Below are 14,937 nucleotides of genomic sequence, written 5' to 3'. Positions count from 1 at the left end.
GCATTCTGTTGGTTACGTACGATTTACTTTCTGTTCTTAAAAGTTCTAATAAATTAAACTTTTTAAGTATAGTTCAGACAATTAACAGTTTTATTTTTGCAATTAAGCCGCTATTTGGGCGTTATTGATAAAATTATTATTAACAACTTTTCTTAGGCGTTGTTTTTAGCAGCAAATGTGGTTTTCGGCCCCTTTTCACTCATTGAAATTCTCTAGTTTTCCATAAGATAACAGAACGCCATCATGTTCCGGCTGTTTGTCGAATCGTTCCTTCTGGTTGAATTTTTATTAGACAAATGTTGTAGGTACTTGAATTAGTTTAGACTAATCTATTCAGTTTTTGTTCCTTTTAAATATTTATTTTTAATTTTAGAGCAATTTTTATATATACAATATAAAAAACAATATACAATACCCGAAAGGGCAGGGAGGGTAGGGCTAAGGGTTATTACTAATAGTATATTTACATACAGGGTGATTCCAAATTGGCGTAATTCCTTTTAAGGGGTAATAGGGGCTGACTTATAGAGCACGAGAAAAATATTTAAAATTTTGTTTCGGTAATTTCAAGAAGATATTAACAGTTGAAATTTTTTGCTTCAAATTACGAAAATTATTGAAATTAAAAAAGTTCTCTTCTACAATTTTTTGATGAAAAGTCAAAGAGGCAATTATTTTTTTGTCAATAAGAGACAGTTACAGGTAGATAACCCTTGTTAATAATAATAATAACCTTTGTTAATAATAACAATAATTTGTCAAACCGCGACTTAATTTGAAGATATTTTCACGAATTTGCGGATATGCGTTTAGTTCTCGGGAAATGCACAGTAAGTTAGCAGAAGCCGTAAGAACTCACGCCAACAAAGGGCTAGAGATACTGGAGATTGGCTGCAGGAAAATAGTGGCCGACAATAGATGTTCGGGATCCAGAGACAGAGGAACAAGTATGGGACATAATTGCAGCAGATCCTTCCAGGGGTACTCAGAGCAGCAATAACTGACACTTTCCCAAACACGAAATAAATACGAGGAAGGACTACTTTCCTACCACGTATGTAAGATACACACAACACAAGGAAATACTTTTCCAAAAGATTACTGAACACCGGTACAAATTCATTAGGATTTAAGTATCCAAATACGAGAAGCTGCACCATAAGAGTGGATAATAAGGAGATTATACAAGCACTAACTTGATTCGAGTTAATAACAAATGTATTTTTATTTGTAAATATAAATTCTAGGTTATGAGGACAATAATTGGCAATTCGAATTTACCGTTTATCCTTGTATATTTTATTGTCACTTTCTATATAATTCCATGGTTTCCGGAGTTTTGAATAATTACGAAGCAACAGATATTTCCGTAAAGTTAATTAGACGGATTTTCTTGAAAAACAGTGTTGCCGTCTTTTTGATATAGTTTTTTGCAAATTTCTCAATATTTCAGTAAATCAGACAAAATCTGCGGAGGAATGACGCCAATTTTGAATCACTTAACATGTATAGAGCTATAAATTATATATATTATAAATAGGGGCGCCGTATGCTGCAGTACTTTCCAAATTACAGACACCGCCTCGTGAGCTGAAAAAACATTTTTAGTTCTCCTGACTGGGCTACTTCTATATTGGGGGCAAACTGCCAAAATCATAGTGAATGATTGCTTATCGCAGGACACATAAATACAGCACTTTGTTCGACAGATTTGCATTTTGCCGCCTCTCTTCTGCAATATATACAGACAAAAACTTGCGGTGCTATCGACGCATTTGCGAATCTTCAGCACTGATAAAATTGCAAATCCCGAGGTACTCCATCCTGCGAATAAAGGAAAAAAAGATATGACACTTGAACGTTTCGCATATGTTGTCAGAGAACGGAAATGTCCAGGGAAAACAAAGTCAGAAAAGGAGAAATAAACCTCCTTGCTGAAAGACCTTAGACGATGGGTTGAAAGTTGAAACTACATCGAGTGAATACTTTTGGGAAACAGGAAAATACTCTTACCTTTCTTGATGATGGACTGCTTCTCCTTGCCATCTTAATTTTCGGAAACCCCGGGAGAGGTGATTCACTTCGACGCTGCAAATAAAAAATTGGTATCTATCATTGTTATGTAATTATTGTGTGAAATGAAATAATTCTAGCAAATGAGAAACTCCCAATGATATGTAATAGAACTATAGAACTGGTACTCACTTCTGACTCTCAGCGCGACTTGGCAAATGGCAATGGCGCATGGCAAATGAGCATCTTCACTCTCCATCCAAAGGTGCAAATAAAAAATTGGTATCGTTGTTATGTCAGAAGAATTATTGTCTGAAATGAATTAAGTCCATGTAAATGGGAAACTCCAGATGATATGTAATAGAGATAGTATTCACTCTCATTGTAAATTTGTAAAATGGGCCTCCCGCCATGTTGATAAATCGCCCGGTAAAAACTGACTAAACTTATTCTACACCACCGGAAGGACTGACTCGACCATATCTAAAGAGAAGTACTCGACAGTGTACTACTCGACTACAATGCCCCTTCTACGATCCTCAGAAGAAATTGGGGGTGGGGATTATGTGCCAAAAAGAAACAGATTGAAAATAGCTGAAGTGCTCAGGCTCGAAGCATTGTCATGCACGCTGGAGAGAGATTTTCGCACACAATATTTAAAATGGCCGGTCTCGTCAACGTCCGGACGACCTAAGGGCGGATATTATAAAGGTTGCGCTGACCAACCATCGGTTCACTTTCAACCGACGGTTGACTCTATTTGTGCAATTTAAAAACTATTAGGCCTCGGCTTCGGCAACTGGGACTTGACTTGTATTGTCTAACGTTGGCCACATTGCGTGAACCGCATCAGCCAATCAAAATTATTGCTTTCTTGTCAGTTCCGGGAGCTTGGTACCTGTGTATACAGGGTGATCATTTTCTGATTCTTTGTATAGCTGACTTATACATTTTTAAAGATAGATAGATAGATAGATAGAATCTAAGAATGGGCAAAATTGGGCAGAATTCGATTGCCTATTCATTACCGTTTTCAAAATTTAGGTACCCGACATGAAATATTCTGAAAAGACAAGAAATCAACACATTTTTAATTATAACATATTACGTAAACTGCTTAACTTAGAAAAAAGTTAAAATTGCCCTTGGTAAAACTTTTTGCGATGAAGCCAACAACCTAGCACTCGTTGTCATAGTCAATTTGATTTAAGAGCCAAAAAATAAACTTTCGTTTTTTTAAATGGTACTCATAGTTGGCTGTGGGCCTTTTAGAATTCTTATTTTTTTTCTGAATTTAACGATATATTAACGATATATAACTGTTCCTATATATTATATCTTTTTTTAACAGTAAAAATTCACAAGAAAAACATTAACAAGCGCCTAGCGGTATTTTTTTACAAACTTCTTGTTGGGTATTTTGCCTCAAAAATTTTTGTCATTAAATATTATATATATAAAATTAATTACATAATATTAAATATTATATCCTAGCAGTATTGTCACGAAATGGTTCCTGCTTCTGTCATAAAAAGTGTCAAATATATTTTATTTTTTGTAGTAGTTTGAGTTAATAAATCTCACTAGTTAATACAAACTTAAAAATATAATAATACGGATCATTTAAAAAGCCCACAAAAGGAAAGATTAAATTTAAAGAACAAGATGTAGAAAGAGTTTTAGCTTACACCCATTTTACTCCAAATTCATCAATCAGAGAAACTGCTAGTGAATGTAAGTTTTCTAAGGAAAAATCCTGTTTGATTCTAAAACAAAATAAATTCAAGCCTTTCCAGTACCACATTGCAAATACTATGCATCTCGGAGATTCTGGACGAATACTTCAGTTTGCTAGGTGGTTTCTGGAGAAAACGCTATTAGATCCAAACTTTCCACTCGCCATTTAATAAAATCAGTAAATATACTGACGAATCTTGGTTTACTAACAAGGGAATATTCAACAGACACAATCATGTTTACTGGGCTAATGAAAATCCTGATCTAAAATATAGGCGAGAGGAAAAAAATAGGCGAGATCAACATGTTTTTCTGTAAATGTCTGGTGTGGCAATTTAGTGATTAAACTATTGTCCATTCTTTTATAATCACATTTTAAATAGCAAAAGATATTTCCACTTTTTACGAAATGAATTTGAAGACATGTTGGATAGTTTGCCGTTAGCAGCGTATCGAAAATTGGCATATTTTCAACATGATTGTGCACCTCCACACAACTAACGAGTTGTATGTGAATATTTACAACAACATTTTTCTGGTTGGATTCCCAATGCAGGACCCATTTAGTGGCCAGCACGTTCACCGGGCTTAACACCTCTGGACTATTTTCTGTCGGGTACCCTTAAAAACAAGATCTACATGACAAACCCCGATATTGAAGAGCTAGTAAATAGAATACGTCCAGCAAAAAGAAGTATTCGTTCACAGATCATTTGAAAGGTGTCATTAGAAATAATTAGAAGATACCAAAAGTGCCTGGACGTAAACGGAAGTCAATTTGAACGTTTAATTTAAATGATTCGTTCTTTCATTTTTGTTTTGTGCTTTGTATGATAATATGGTTCTTGTTTCCAGAGCCTACTACACATACAGGGTGATTCAAAATTGGCGTCATTCCTTTTCAGGCGTGATAGAGGCTCACTTGGGGGAGTACGCGAAAAATATTGACATTTTTTTTTTAGAAAATTTCTAGAAGATATTAACAGTTGAAGATCAAATTTCAACGTTGTTGTTGAGCATTATTTAGAAACTGTTCCATGTTTAATTGTAGTATATTGGAATACTTAAGCATTCAAAAAGAAAAAATTACGATCTTTGCTCTCTTCTACAATTTGTTGATGAAAAATCACAGCGGCAATGGTGTTTTCTGTCAATACCAGATAGTTACAGGTGGATAACCATTGTCAATAATAACAATAATTTGTCAAACTGTGACTTACTTTGAATTTCCTTTCACGAATTTGCTGATATGCGATTAGTTCAGAGGAAATGCTACAGTAACATAGCATAAGCTGAAAGAACTCACGCCAACAAAGGGCAAGGAGCGTGGTTCCAGGAAGATAGTAGAGGACAATCGATGTTCGGGTTCCAGACACAGCGGAATAAGTTTGGGCATAATCGAATCAGGGCCTTTCAGGGGCACTCACAACATTGCACAACTACTGACACTATCCCAAGCACCAAATAAAAACCGAGGAAGGGCTACATTCCTACGTTTGTACGATACACACAGCACAAGGAGATACAAATGGAGCAGGAGTTAATTAACTGAATACGAGAAGCTGCTTGATTAGAGTGGATAATAAGGAGATTACACAGGCACTAGCTTGTTTGGAGTTAACCATTCAAATGTTTGGTGTTGTATGGATTATTTATGTAAACACCATACCCCGCAGAATTCGAAGTTATGAGAACAGGTTGACATTTCGAAACTACGATGCGCAGTCAACGAATCTTGATGAATTTACCGTTTATCCTTGTCTATCTTATTGTCACTCTGTATAATTCCATGGTTACCGGTGTTTTAAATAATTACGAAGCAACAGGTATTTTCGCAATGTTAATTAGGCAGATTACCTTGAAAAACATTGCTGCCGTATTTCTGATATAGTTTTTTGGAAATTTCTCAGTTTTTAATAACAATTAATTTCTTTTACTATTTTTTCTGTACTCCTATAACAGCGCCAGACAACACCTCCAGAGGAATAACGCCAATTTTGAAACACCCTGTATTTTATGTTCTTTTGAATTTTTGTGGTTAAAAGAAGAGATAAACATACAAACAGTTATATCGCTAAATTCAGAAAAAAATAAGAATTTTAAAACGCCCACAGCCAACTATGATTACCATTTAAAAAAACTTATGTTAATTTTTTATCTCGTAAATCAAGTTGACTATGGCAACGAGTGCTAGTTTATTGGATTCAACGCAAAAAGTTCAACCAAGAACAATTTTAACTTTTTTCTAAGTTAAGCAGTTTACGTAAAATGTGATACTTAAAAAATGTTGATTTCTTGCCTGTTTAGGATATTTCATGAACCAAGTCGGGTACCTAAATTTTGAAACCGGTAATGAATAGGCAGTCGAATTCTGCCCAATTTTGCCCATATAACAGATTATCTATCTTTAAAAATGTAGAAGTTACCCATTCAAAGATTCAGAAAATTCGTCCTCTTAACATTCGGGAACAAGAAGGAGATGCAAAGAAACAAGTCAAGACCATCGGCGGACGAGTCATTAGTTCCGCCCTTTTCATCAGGCAAATTCGATAGAGTCAAAGCTCTGTATTTGGCCATGCGTTGTCATGATGCAAAATGATGCGTTTTTCATTATTAGGACGGACTTTGGCGATGACTATTGATTCTATATCTGAGTATTCTGATCTTCTAAACACATAGTCGCCACACAGCCAGTCTTCATAAAAAAGATCTTGCTTTAATTACATTGATGCACGAAACGAATACTTATATGCGTTTTCTAGCCAAAGACCAACGCTAGGTGATTTCGAAGATTCCAAAGCTTCATATTTGTACGATTTGCGACGTTTGAAACATTTGCAGACCGTCATTGCCTTTTTTTACAAACTTGCTTATTTTCATTAGATTAATTCACAAAACAAATATAACCGCCGTTTTCTGGCCAAAGACAAACTCTAGGTGATTTCGAAGATTCTAAAGCTTCACAGATATCATCACAGTTTTCAGCACGAGTAGCTTTCCATAAATTTGCGATCCTGATTCATTAGAGATCTCTCGTCCAAGTTAGAAATCAAATACTTACTGCCTAGTTTTCAATTAAGCAGTTTAGAATAAGTTTAGAGCTTCCCCGAAGGAGCAAATGTGGACATTTAGAGAACCATGAACAAAAATCTCCGAAATAAAAGCTGATTTTGTATTCAAAGTCTTTAACAAAAACCTTATTGTCCCCGGCTATGTGCTTATCACACGCTGCTTAAATAATTCTCGAAGCTGTTAAACCCGTTAGGGCTCACCGGGCTCTCGCCCTTAAACAATGCCTTGTTTGGAGTGGCTGAAGTCGCTATTGGCCTTTCTGAGATCTGTTTATCACTTACACGCATTCAAGAGTAGAATGATTTTGAAAAGAGTTAACCCAACGCTGTTAACTAATTTAGGCTCAGTTTGCAAGAAAATGTCCCAACCTGTCTAGACGAGGAAATGAGTATTGACAAGTTTCGAAATGTTTGTATACTGAACTGGAATATATTAAGCTTGTCTAACAGATGAGCTATTGTTTCGATGCAATAAGACGTAGAGCCACAAGGGATTAACTTGGTATCAGATAATCCGGCAGCTAGAATCACCAATACGAGGTAATATTCCGGTTCAAATATCGAGTCTTTGCCTTTGGGCGATGATTAATTGGAACCTGATCTCGCGGGAATTTTCGGCTTTTTGTATTCTGGCCGTATGTAGTCGTTTATTTCCAGCATCATACGTTATAAAGCTGACCGCACATGACGGCTATACAACACACAAAAACTACTCAAATTACTACCGCCCGTGCAGCGGTAAAAGGCAAAGTTAAAGGGAAAAGGAGGAGGTTCGAAAAAGAAGTTTTTGCCTTGAAGAAAGTCCTTGTCGTAAATTTGAAATATCTGACAGTGCAGGTTTATTCGATGATTTAAGCTGAGAAAAAGGGCAAGTTTGGAATTGAAATTTATATGTAATGAGCGAGCATCTACCAGTTTTCGCTTATCTCGATTATTTACATAGTGGTCTTAAAAAAATAATTTAGTATTGCAGTGATCTTTCAATTCAGGCTCGTGTTGACGCTAAAACTTCGGAGTCGACTTCAGACAAAAACTCAATATAATAGTTGGAAGGAAACTTCACTTAGTTGAAAATCTTCCAGAATCAAAGATTGCGGGCGCAATGCTGATTTGGGTAATTTTTCGTGCACCCATGTGTATCGAGTTTCTGTCTTAAATTGTCTATGAGGACTTAGCTTCTACATGAGCTAAAGAGCGTGAAAATTGGACCAAGAGCAGAAAAGTTGTCGCAGCCCTACTGAAAAGAGGATTTTTTGGGACCACACTGCAAATATAACAGGTGGCCCAAAAATTTCTAATCCATTTGCAAAACCATATTTTTGGTTCAACTTTAAACTTTTTGGGTTAAGAGCGACAAAAAACTTTTTGGGTCCAAGTAGGAGCATGCCGAACTTTTATAAATCTTGAGTTTTTTATTTCTCACCCTGTAGAAAATTTGTCTGCTATGCTTAATTTTTACCAAAACATTGACCAACAGAAGACAAACGGGGCTCAATCACGCTTCCGCCAGAAGCCAAATCGCGCTTGTAACAATCAGAATTGATTCAGTTCCAAAGTAAGGGCAAATTTGGCCGTGTAGGGTTCATTTTGTTGAGCAGTTTAGTTGAAATTATCAGCTCAAAATGCAACGTAGTGGCCTCATTTGTGACGCTGGCAATATCTACCACAATGTAAGTGGACGTTCTGCTCGTCTACGGATTTACATACATATTATTTACATTTATAAGAAATATGTGAGCAACTCACTCAGACTAAGAAACATTGGTCAATTGAAGCATTAATAAAAACTGAAATTTTATTTCTAAGGTCCACTCGATTTGAATTCTTCACTTTTGCGCACAGCTGTGCATTAGGAATTCGAAATTTTTGTTGATATTGTTTAAATAATTTCAATATGATGAGTGAAAAAGTATGTTATAGCCGTAAAGAATCATTATCGATTGGAAAGTTGCTTGCGGTTACTTATTTGAAAGTTAATAGTTTTTGAGGTACAAGATGTCAAACTGTTCTAAAATAAAAAATTTGAAATTTTAATTTTTATTTCAATTTTAACCAGTTTTACGACCACCAAAAATTTTAGTGTTTGGGCGTTTTTCATATCGAAGAACCCAAATTGCCTATCTAGTTGCAAAAAACTGAAGCCATGTAAAGCATCAGCACACTTTTGGGTTTTAAAATATAGTTTTTTGTCTCATTCTCCATTATTTCTTGAAAATATGGGTTCTTTTGGACCATCTCTGACCATTTATGAAAAATTTTATATGGCAATCTTCAGTGGTTTTTGAACGAACTCAAATTGGATCTTCAATATTGCCGTAAATTGATATTGTTAAAGCCCAGGGGCAAAATTTGTTTTCCTATTAGTTAAGTGCAAAAGTTGGGATTTTAACTTCTACTAGTTCAATGAATTTATTGAAAATGCGCCGCCACAGCTTAGTATCGAATAAATAATACTTCCGAAACAATTTTTTTTCAATACCGCAGTCATTTATCAAATGGTATGATAATAAATGTATTGGAATTCGAGGAGTTCAGGTTCAACAATTATTACGAAATAATAATTTTCATTTAGAAAGAGGTTCAATAAGTTCTTAACGTACATAAATAAATACTGTTTAATGTTTGTCAATTTTTGCTGTAGTAAAGATTGAAACATAATATTTCTGTTATTCAGAGATCCAATTTGAGTTACCCAGATGAACCAATCACTAGAGGATTAAATGCGAACTATATCGAAAATAGTGAGAGATATTTACTTGAACTAGGTACACTACCGTTTTTGCAAATTTACATTCCTCAATCTTAAAAACCCGTAAACACACTTTTCTGACATCATGGGCCTCGGAAACCATTAACTTTCGATGCGACAACTTTGCGCAGAAACATCTCTATATTTTTGCTTCAAAAATAGATCAGCGAATTCGTTAAGAACCACCTTGGATTTATGCTAATCCAAGGTGGTTCGAATTCGAAAGTTCGGCGAATAAGTCGACTTTAATCACACATTTCTCTGTGAACTAAACTAATTAAGATTCAGTGCAAAACTAAATGATTTTCTTAATTTCGTAACTGAAAGCATCACAAATCGTATTTTATTTAGGAAAGTTTACCAATGTTACCTAGTGCTGCCCCAGATTCCTTCTGCTTTATCAGCTGACTTTCCTGAATTTCGCACCGACAAGCTACACGTACCTTACGGAAAATGTAAAGTCGGCGACTCCCTTTGAAACCCAGTCACGTCTCAATCATTTTCCAGTAAATGGTAAAAGTTTTCCCGGGTTTTCTAATTTCAGTTCTCAGTATTCGGGCTGGATATTTGTTTCAGCTTCATAGGAACATTCGTCTAATAAAGGGGCTCTTTTTGAGCCCGAACATGACAAGCAAGTAAAAGCTTTCCGTAGTTTGTTAAAACTTCTTATGTTATCGGCAATCAGAGCAATCTGTATTAATATAGACTGTCGATATTCGCATATAAATTTTTTGGAACGTAATTGACCAATGATGTTTTTCATTCGGCACAATTGCCATTAATTTTTAAATTTAATCGCATTGATTTTATTATTTTTTTACCTAAGGCCAACATGGGATATTCAGAGATGTATTAGTGGATGTGTCAGGGCCAAATATTATCTCTTACGCTTGTCAGAGCAGAAACTCTCGAGCCAGTTGCATATATTTCGAACTAAGCCATCACGGTCTGAAACTCTCTGTCGTATTTGCGGCATTTTAGCTACATATTCTAGTTATTTGCTTTGAAAATTTCCAGTGGAAAATTGATGTTTGTCTTTTTACAGCATTCAACCGAAATGGCAAGTTCAAGATGACTTGCTTATTACCAGCATATCTCCTAGTAAATTTTCTGCTGACGATTGCATTAAGTTCAGGATGTCCAGATGCCTGCTTTTGCAAATGGCGCAATGGAAAACAGACGGTCGACTGCCTCAACACGGGCCTCTTAACTATTCCCGAGGGAATTGATCCCGCTACTCAAGTTCTGGACGCGGCAGGTAGCAATCTGCAAATAATCCAGCCGGACTATTTCTCCAACTTGGGCTTAATTAACCTCCAGAAATTGTTCCTCCGTCAATGCAACATTAAAGCCATCCACAACGATGGCTTCAAAGGCCTGACTAATCTAGTGGATATCGAATTGGCTACGAATCAGCTTCAAAGAGTGCCCACAGAAGCGTTTTTAAATAGCCCATCTCTAATGCGAATCGTCCTACGAAATAACCCAATAACTGCTATAGAGAGACTGGCCTTCAATCATTTAAGTTTCTTGTCCACGCTCGATTTGAGTGAATGCCAGATAACGTATGTGGACGAGGAAGCTTTCAGCACTCTTTACACTCTTGAGTGGTTGGACCTGTCGAAGAACAAGATCCAAACATTTCCCGATATGCACCATTTTCCAAAAGCCCTGAAAGGACTGCAAATCCACGAAAATCCATTCAATTGCGACTGTAAAATCCGCAGTTTTAAGCAATGGCTAGATAGAAGGATTTATCCTATTTTGGTTGCACCGCAATGCGAAAAACCTGATACGCTCAACGGTAAGCTAATCAGCACTTTAAAGGAAAGCGACTTAGCTTGTTCCCCTGAAGCGGCACCAAATTCGTTTTACTTCGAGATGGAAGAAGGCAGGAATATTACGTTTCTTTGTAAGGTGAGTTTTATCTAATAACTTAAATCTTATCGTTTAAAGAGGAATTTTATTAAATTAAAATTTGGAAAATACAAATTTTCAAAATGTGTTGTAAAAAAGTATCTTAATACTGCAGTTCAAGTAAATTGTACATTTTATAATTGTTTAACAAACAACAACAAATTATAATTGTAAAATTATAGTGAAAAGGTAGACCAATAAATCCAGGAGGATGGGCAGAATTTATCACAAAGCTGTCTTCAATAAAATCTTAGACAATACTTCCACTCAGCAAAGTTAGGAGGAAACATTAAATAGGTACACCCACCACGATTTGAAATTTACCTTATGAAAATCCATAAAAACTGCTTGCAAAGACCCAGAGTTATTTCGAGTCAAAATATTACTCAAAAAAATATTATCCTATAGGATTAATGAATAATCACATTGCTTGGCGTTCCAAAGTGCACTATGGACTAGCACATCATAATTATAATTAATGATAAAGAAATAAAAGCGAATTGGATGCGGAAAAATGAGCAAATAAGAATAGCAATACGTAAGATTGGAAAGAAAGAATCAATTATCTGGCTAACTAAACGAAATTATCCTGTTTACTTTTCCAGTATTTTCAACGGGAGATTAAACATCTGAGGTATTAATTCACCACATAACTTGAGCAGCTGTTTCTTGCGCAATATTTTTCAAGCTGTTCGCTGCGTCTACCGGTTAGTTCAATACAAAACAATTCTTAGACTCCTTCGTCGTAGCTTCTCCAATTGCAATATCTTCAATATGAGTTTTCATCCTGTTACGCACTGCGTCAATATTGCTGGTAAATATTTGCCTGTAAGTAGGCTGTAATTTTTTTAAATGTCCATGCAAAAAAGTCTGGCAGGTTGAGGTCTGCAGATTGCGCTGGCCCATCAATGCGATCAATGGGACCAGCGTTACTTAAGCGTCGATTTTCTAAAGTTTTTTCGAAGAAAATTGAGGCCAACTTTTCTAAAATAAGTCTGAGCTCTATCATGTATAAGATCATCGTCGTTCTGCTTTGAAGCGGAATATCCTTCAGTAGTCGAAGTAAAAAATTCTATAAAACCTCTAAAATCTGGTTCGCTGAAAGAAAAATGGTTCAATTACTTGATTATTAGTTATTCCCGCTCAATTGTCCGGGAAGAATGTTCTCTGACAATAAGCTTCCCGAGAATCATGAGGATTTTCGATGTCCACACAAGATCACTAGAGAAAATCTTGACTCCATCTCTTGGAAATTTAAACCCATTTAGCGCACTTCTTCCCGAATAAATTGTGCTGTTTGACAAACATTGGAATGGCAAAATACTTCATTCAGATGCCCCAGTTTAAGCTGTTTTAATCTTATTTTCGAATTTCCTTCATTTCTTTGACGCGCTGCGATTAGTTCTCTCTGAACAAGTACCTCGAACGGAACGTATTGTTTTTATTTTACTTTCGGCTTGAACGAAAGCTTTCGCCGCTTAAAATTGAAACACATTTGGTTACGACTTTTCTAATTCAATATTCATTTTAGTCATTCAAGCGATAACAACGGATAATTCAATATTTCCAGCAGGTACATTGGAATATCTCTCCTTTCGAACTTACGTTTCGTAACATTGCTTCACATGAAAATGTTTGATTTCGGCACTTCTACTTAATTAAACTTTAGTTTCAATTGTACTCCAACTGAAGCTCGATATTTGCTCTCGATGCATGACGCGAATAATCCCCCAATGCTTAGTAACTCTTATGCGATTTTTAATAAATTAGTTCACGTTTTGAATGTAATATACACTCAATAAATACGGAATAATAATCGTGAAAATTCGAACATATAAATTCGAATAAAAATTAAACGCTATTAAAATCCATGCAGAAATAGGGGCCTTTAAAAATTATTGAGCTATAAATTGGCATGTGTATTTAATAATTTTAAATAGACCATTTCGTATTAAGAGAAAAAACGGAGCTTTGAAAGACCTTCAATTCATTTTGGGTATTTGATAGGGGGTTTTCGGTTCCCTGTTGTCACGAATCTTATTAAAAAAATTTTATTCCAATAAGATTTCTTCAGAATGTTTATATGATGAAAACTTCGTTAAGTCTAGACCGAGTTTGAAATTTAGCATTTTCCCCAAATCTTTTTTATTCCAATAGGATTTCTTCAGAATGTTTATATGATGAAAACTTCGTTAAGTCTAGACCGAGTTTGAAATTTAGCATTTTCCCCAAATCTTATGTTTTGCCTCTTCATGTCATCCTGTCTCATGAGTTTTTCAACTAATACTGTAAATATTTGAAACCAGTTTTGTTCAGATCATCTGAGGGGCATTAAGTAGCTCTCAGTAAAATGGATTTGTACAAGGTGTTCCGTAAATATTTTAAAATATTTTAGTAGCATGTTCTCGTAGTCATTTTATAGGGGGGTCTTCCTGAGAATTTTTTTAATTTGAAGTCTCATTTTTGAGATATTTGATCTCCAAAGTGGGGAAAAATATTAGTTTTTCCTATTTTTCTTTAAAACGGTTAAACATAGAAAATTCAATTTTGGTACACATTATGAGCTAATTTAGTGCAATTTTATGATAGTGTTTCGTGGTTCAGTTTGCTTTTATACAGGGTAGAAATGTGGAACCCCTACTTTTGTTTTGTTCAGAACTTCTTTGTATGCACTTACACTTTTATCCACATAATATTGTTAATTACTATTAGTTATTTATCAACTTTTTATCTCTTATTGGTTTTTCTTAGGGGCACTAGTTTGCCCGCAAAAAAAACTAAATCGTTTCGGCTTGATCAAGACTTTCCGAGCCGTTGGATTGAGAGAGGTCAAGAAGCTCCTATAAACTCACCTCCTAGATCTCCCGATCTAAAGGCGCTTGATTTTTACTTCTGGGGCCATTTAAAAAATACGGTATTTTTGCAGTAGTGAATACAATCGAATAACTTAAATATTGTATTGTATTAAACTTAGTAATTGTAATCTGAACTAAAATCTATGATTTAGCAAAATAATTTAGGTTGTTAGTAATCAACTAATAATTTTATACACTTTCCTGACTGTGTTTCAATTCCAAATCAAAATTAATTCCTGGGTTTCAGTCATTTATTGTCTTTATTTATCAATTAAAATACGTTTCGGTGTATTCTTCCACCATCATCAGTTTTCCTAAAATAACATAGTTTAAGAAAAAAATTTCATTAATTTAAAAAACAATCGCACTTCGTCAACAGCCTCATCATATCACACATTAAAATACATCACAATTGCAACACTTTAAAACATTCTAAAATTAATTAGGCCTAACAGGTGATTAGTCAGGACAATCAAATTTGGGAAGAGACTAGAATTATTTGTTCAGATACTTAAATATTTTTACTTACACGTGTAGCGTTGTTGCTGCTTTAAGCCTTGGCATACATTTGGAGTATTAATTTTGTCCATTTTGG

At 35.2% G+C, this 14,937-nt stretch overlaps 1 protein-coding gene across 1 annotated transcript in view; it reads left to right on the top strand.

The window, feature by feature from the left end:
• The window catches only part of LOC109541471 (amphoterin-induced protein 2), a 32,835-nt gene that overhangs the window by 12,655 nt on the left and 5,243 nt on the right, over window positions 1-14,937 (top strand). Inside the window, exon 2 of the mRNA XM_019910331.2 lies at window positions 10,616-11,487. Coding sequence (XP_019765890.2) covers window positions 10,642-11,487 — 846 coding nt within the window. The 5' untranslated portion in view covers window positions 10,616-10,641. The remainder of the gene's footprint in view (window positions 1-10,615; window positions 11,488-14,937) is intronic.

This window comes from Dendroctonus ponderosae, unplaced genomic scaffold, assembly GCF_020466585.1.
Source record: "Dendroctonus ponderosae isolate FM_Combo_2020 unplaced genomic scaffold, Dpon_F_20191213v2 Dpon_F_20191213_1, whole genome shotgun sequence".
Classification (NCBI taxonomy): domain Eukaryota; kingdom Metazoa; phylum Arthropoda; class Insecta; order Coleoptera; family Curculionidae; genus Dendroctonus; species Dendroctonus ponderosae.
Note: the sequence above shows the minus strand (reverse complement) of the source record. Positions and strands in the feature narration are given on the sequence as shown.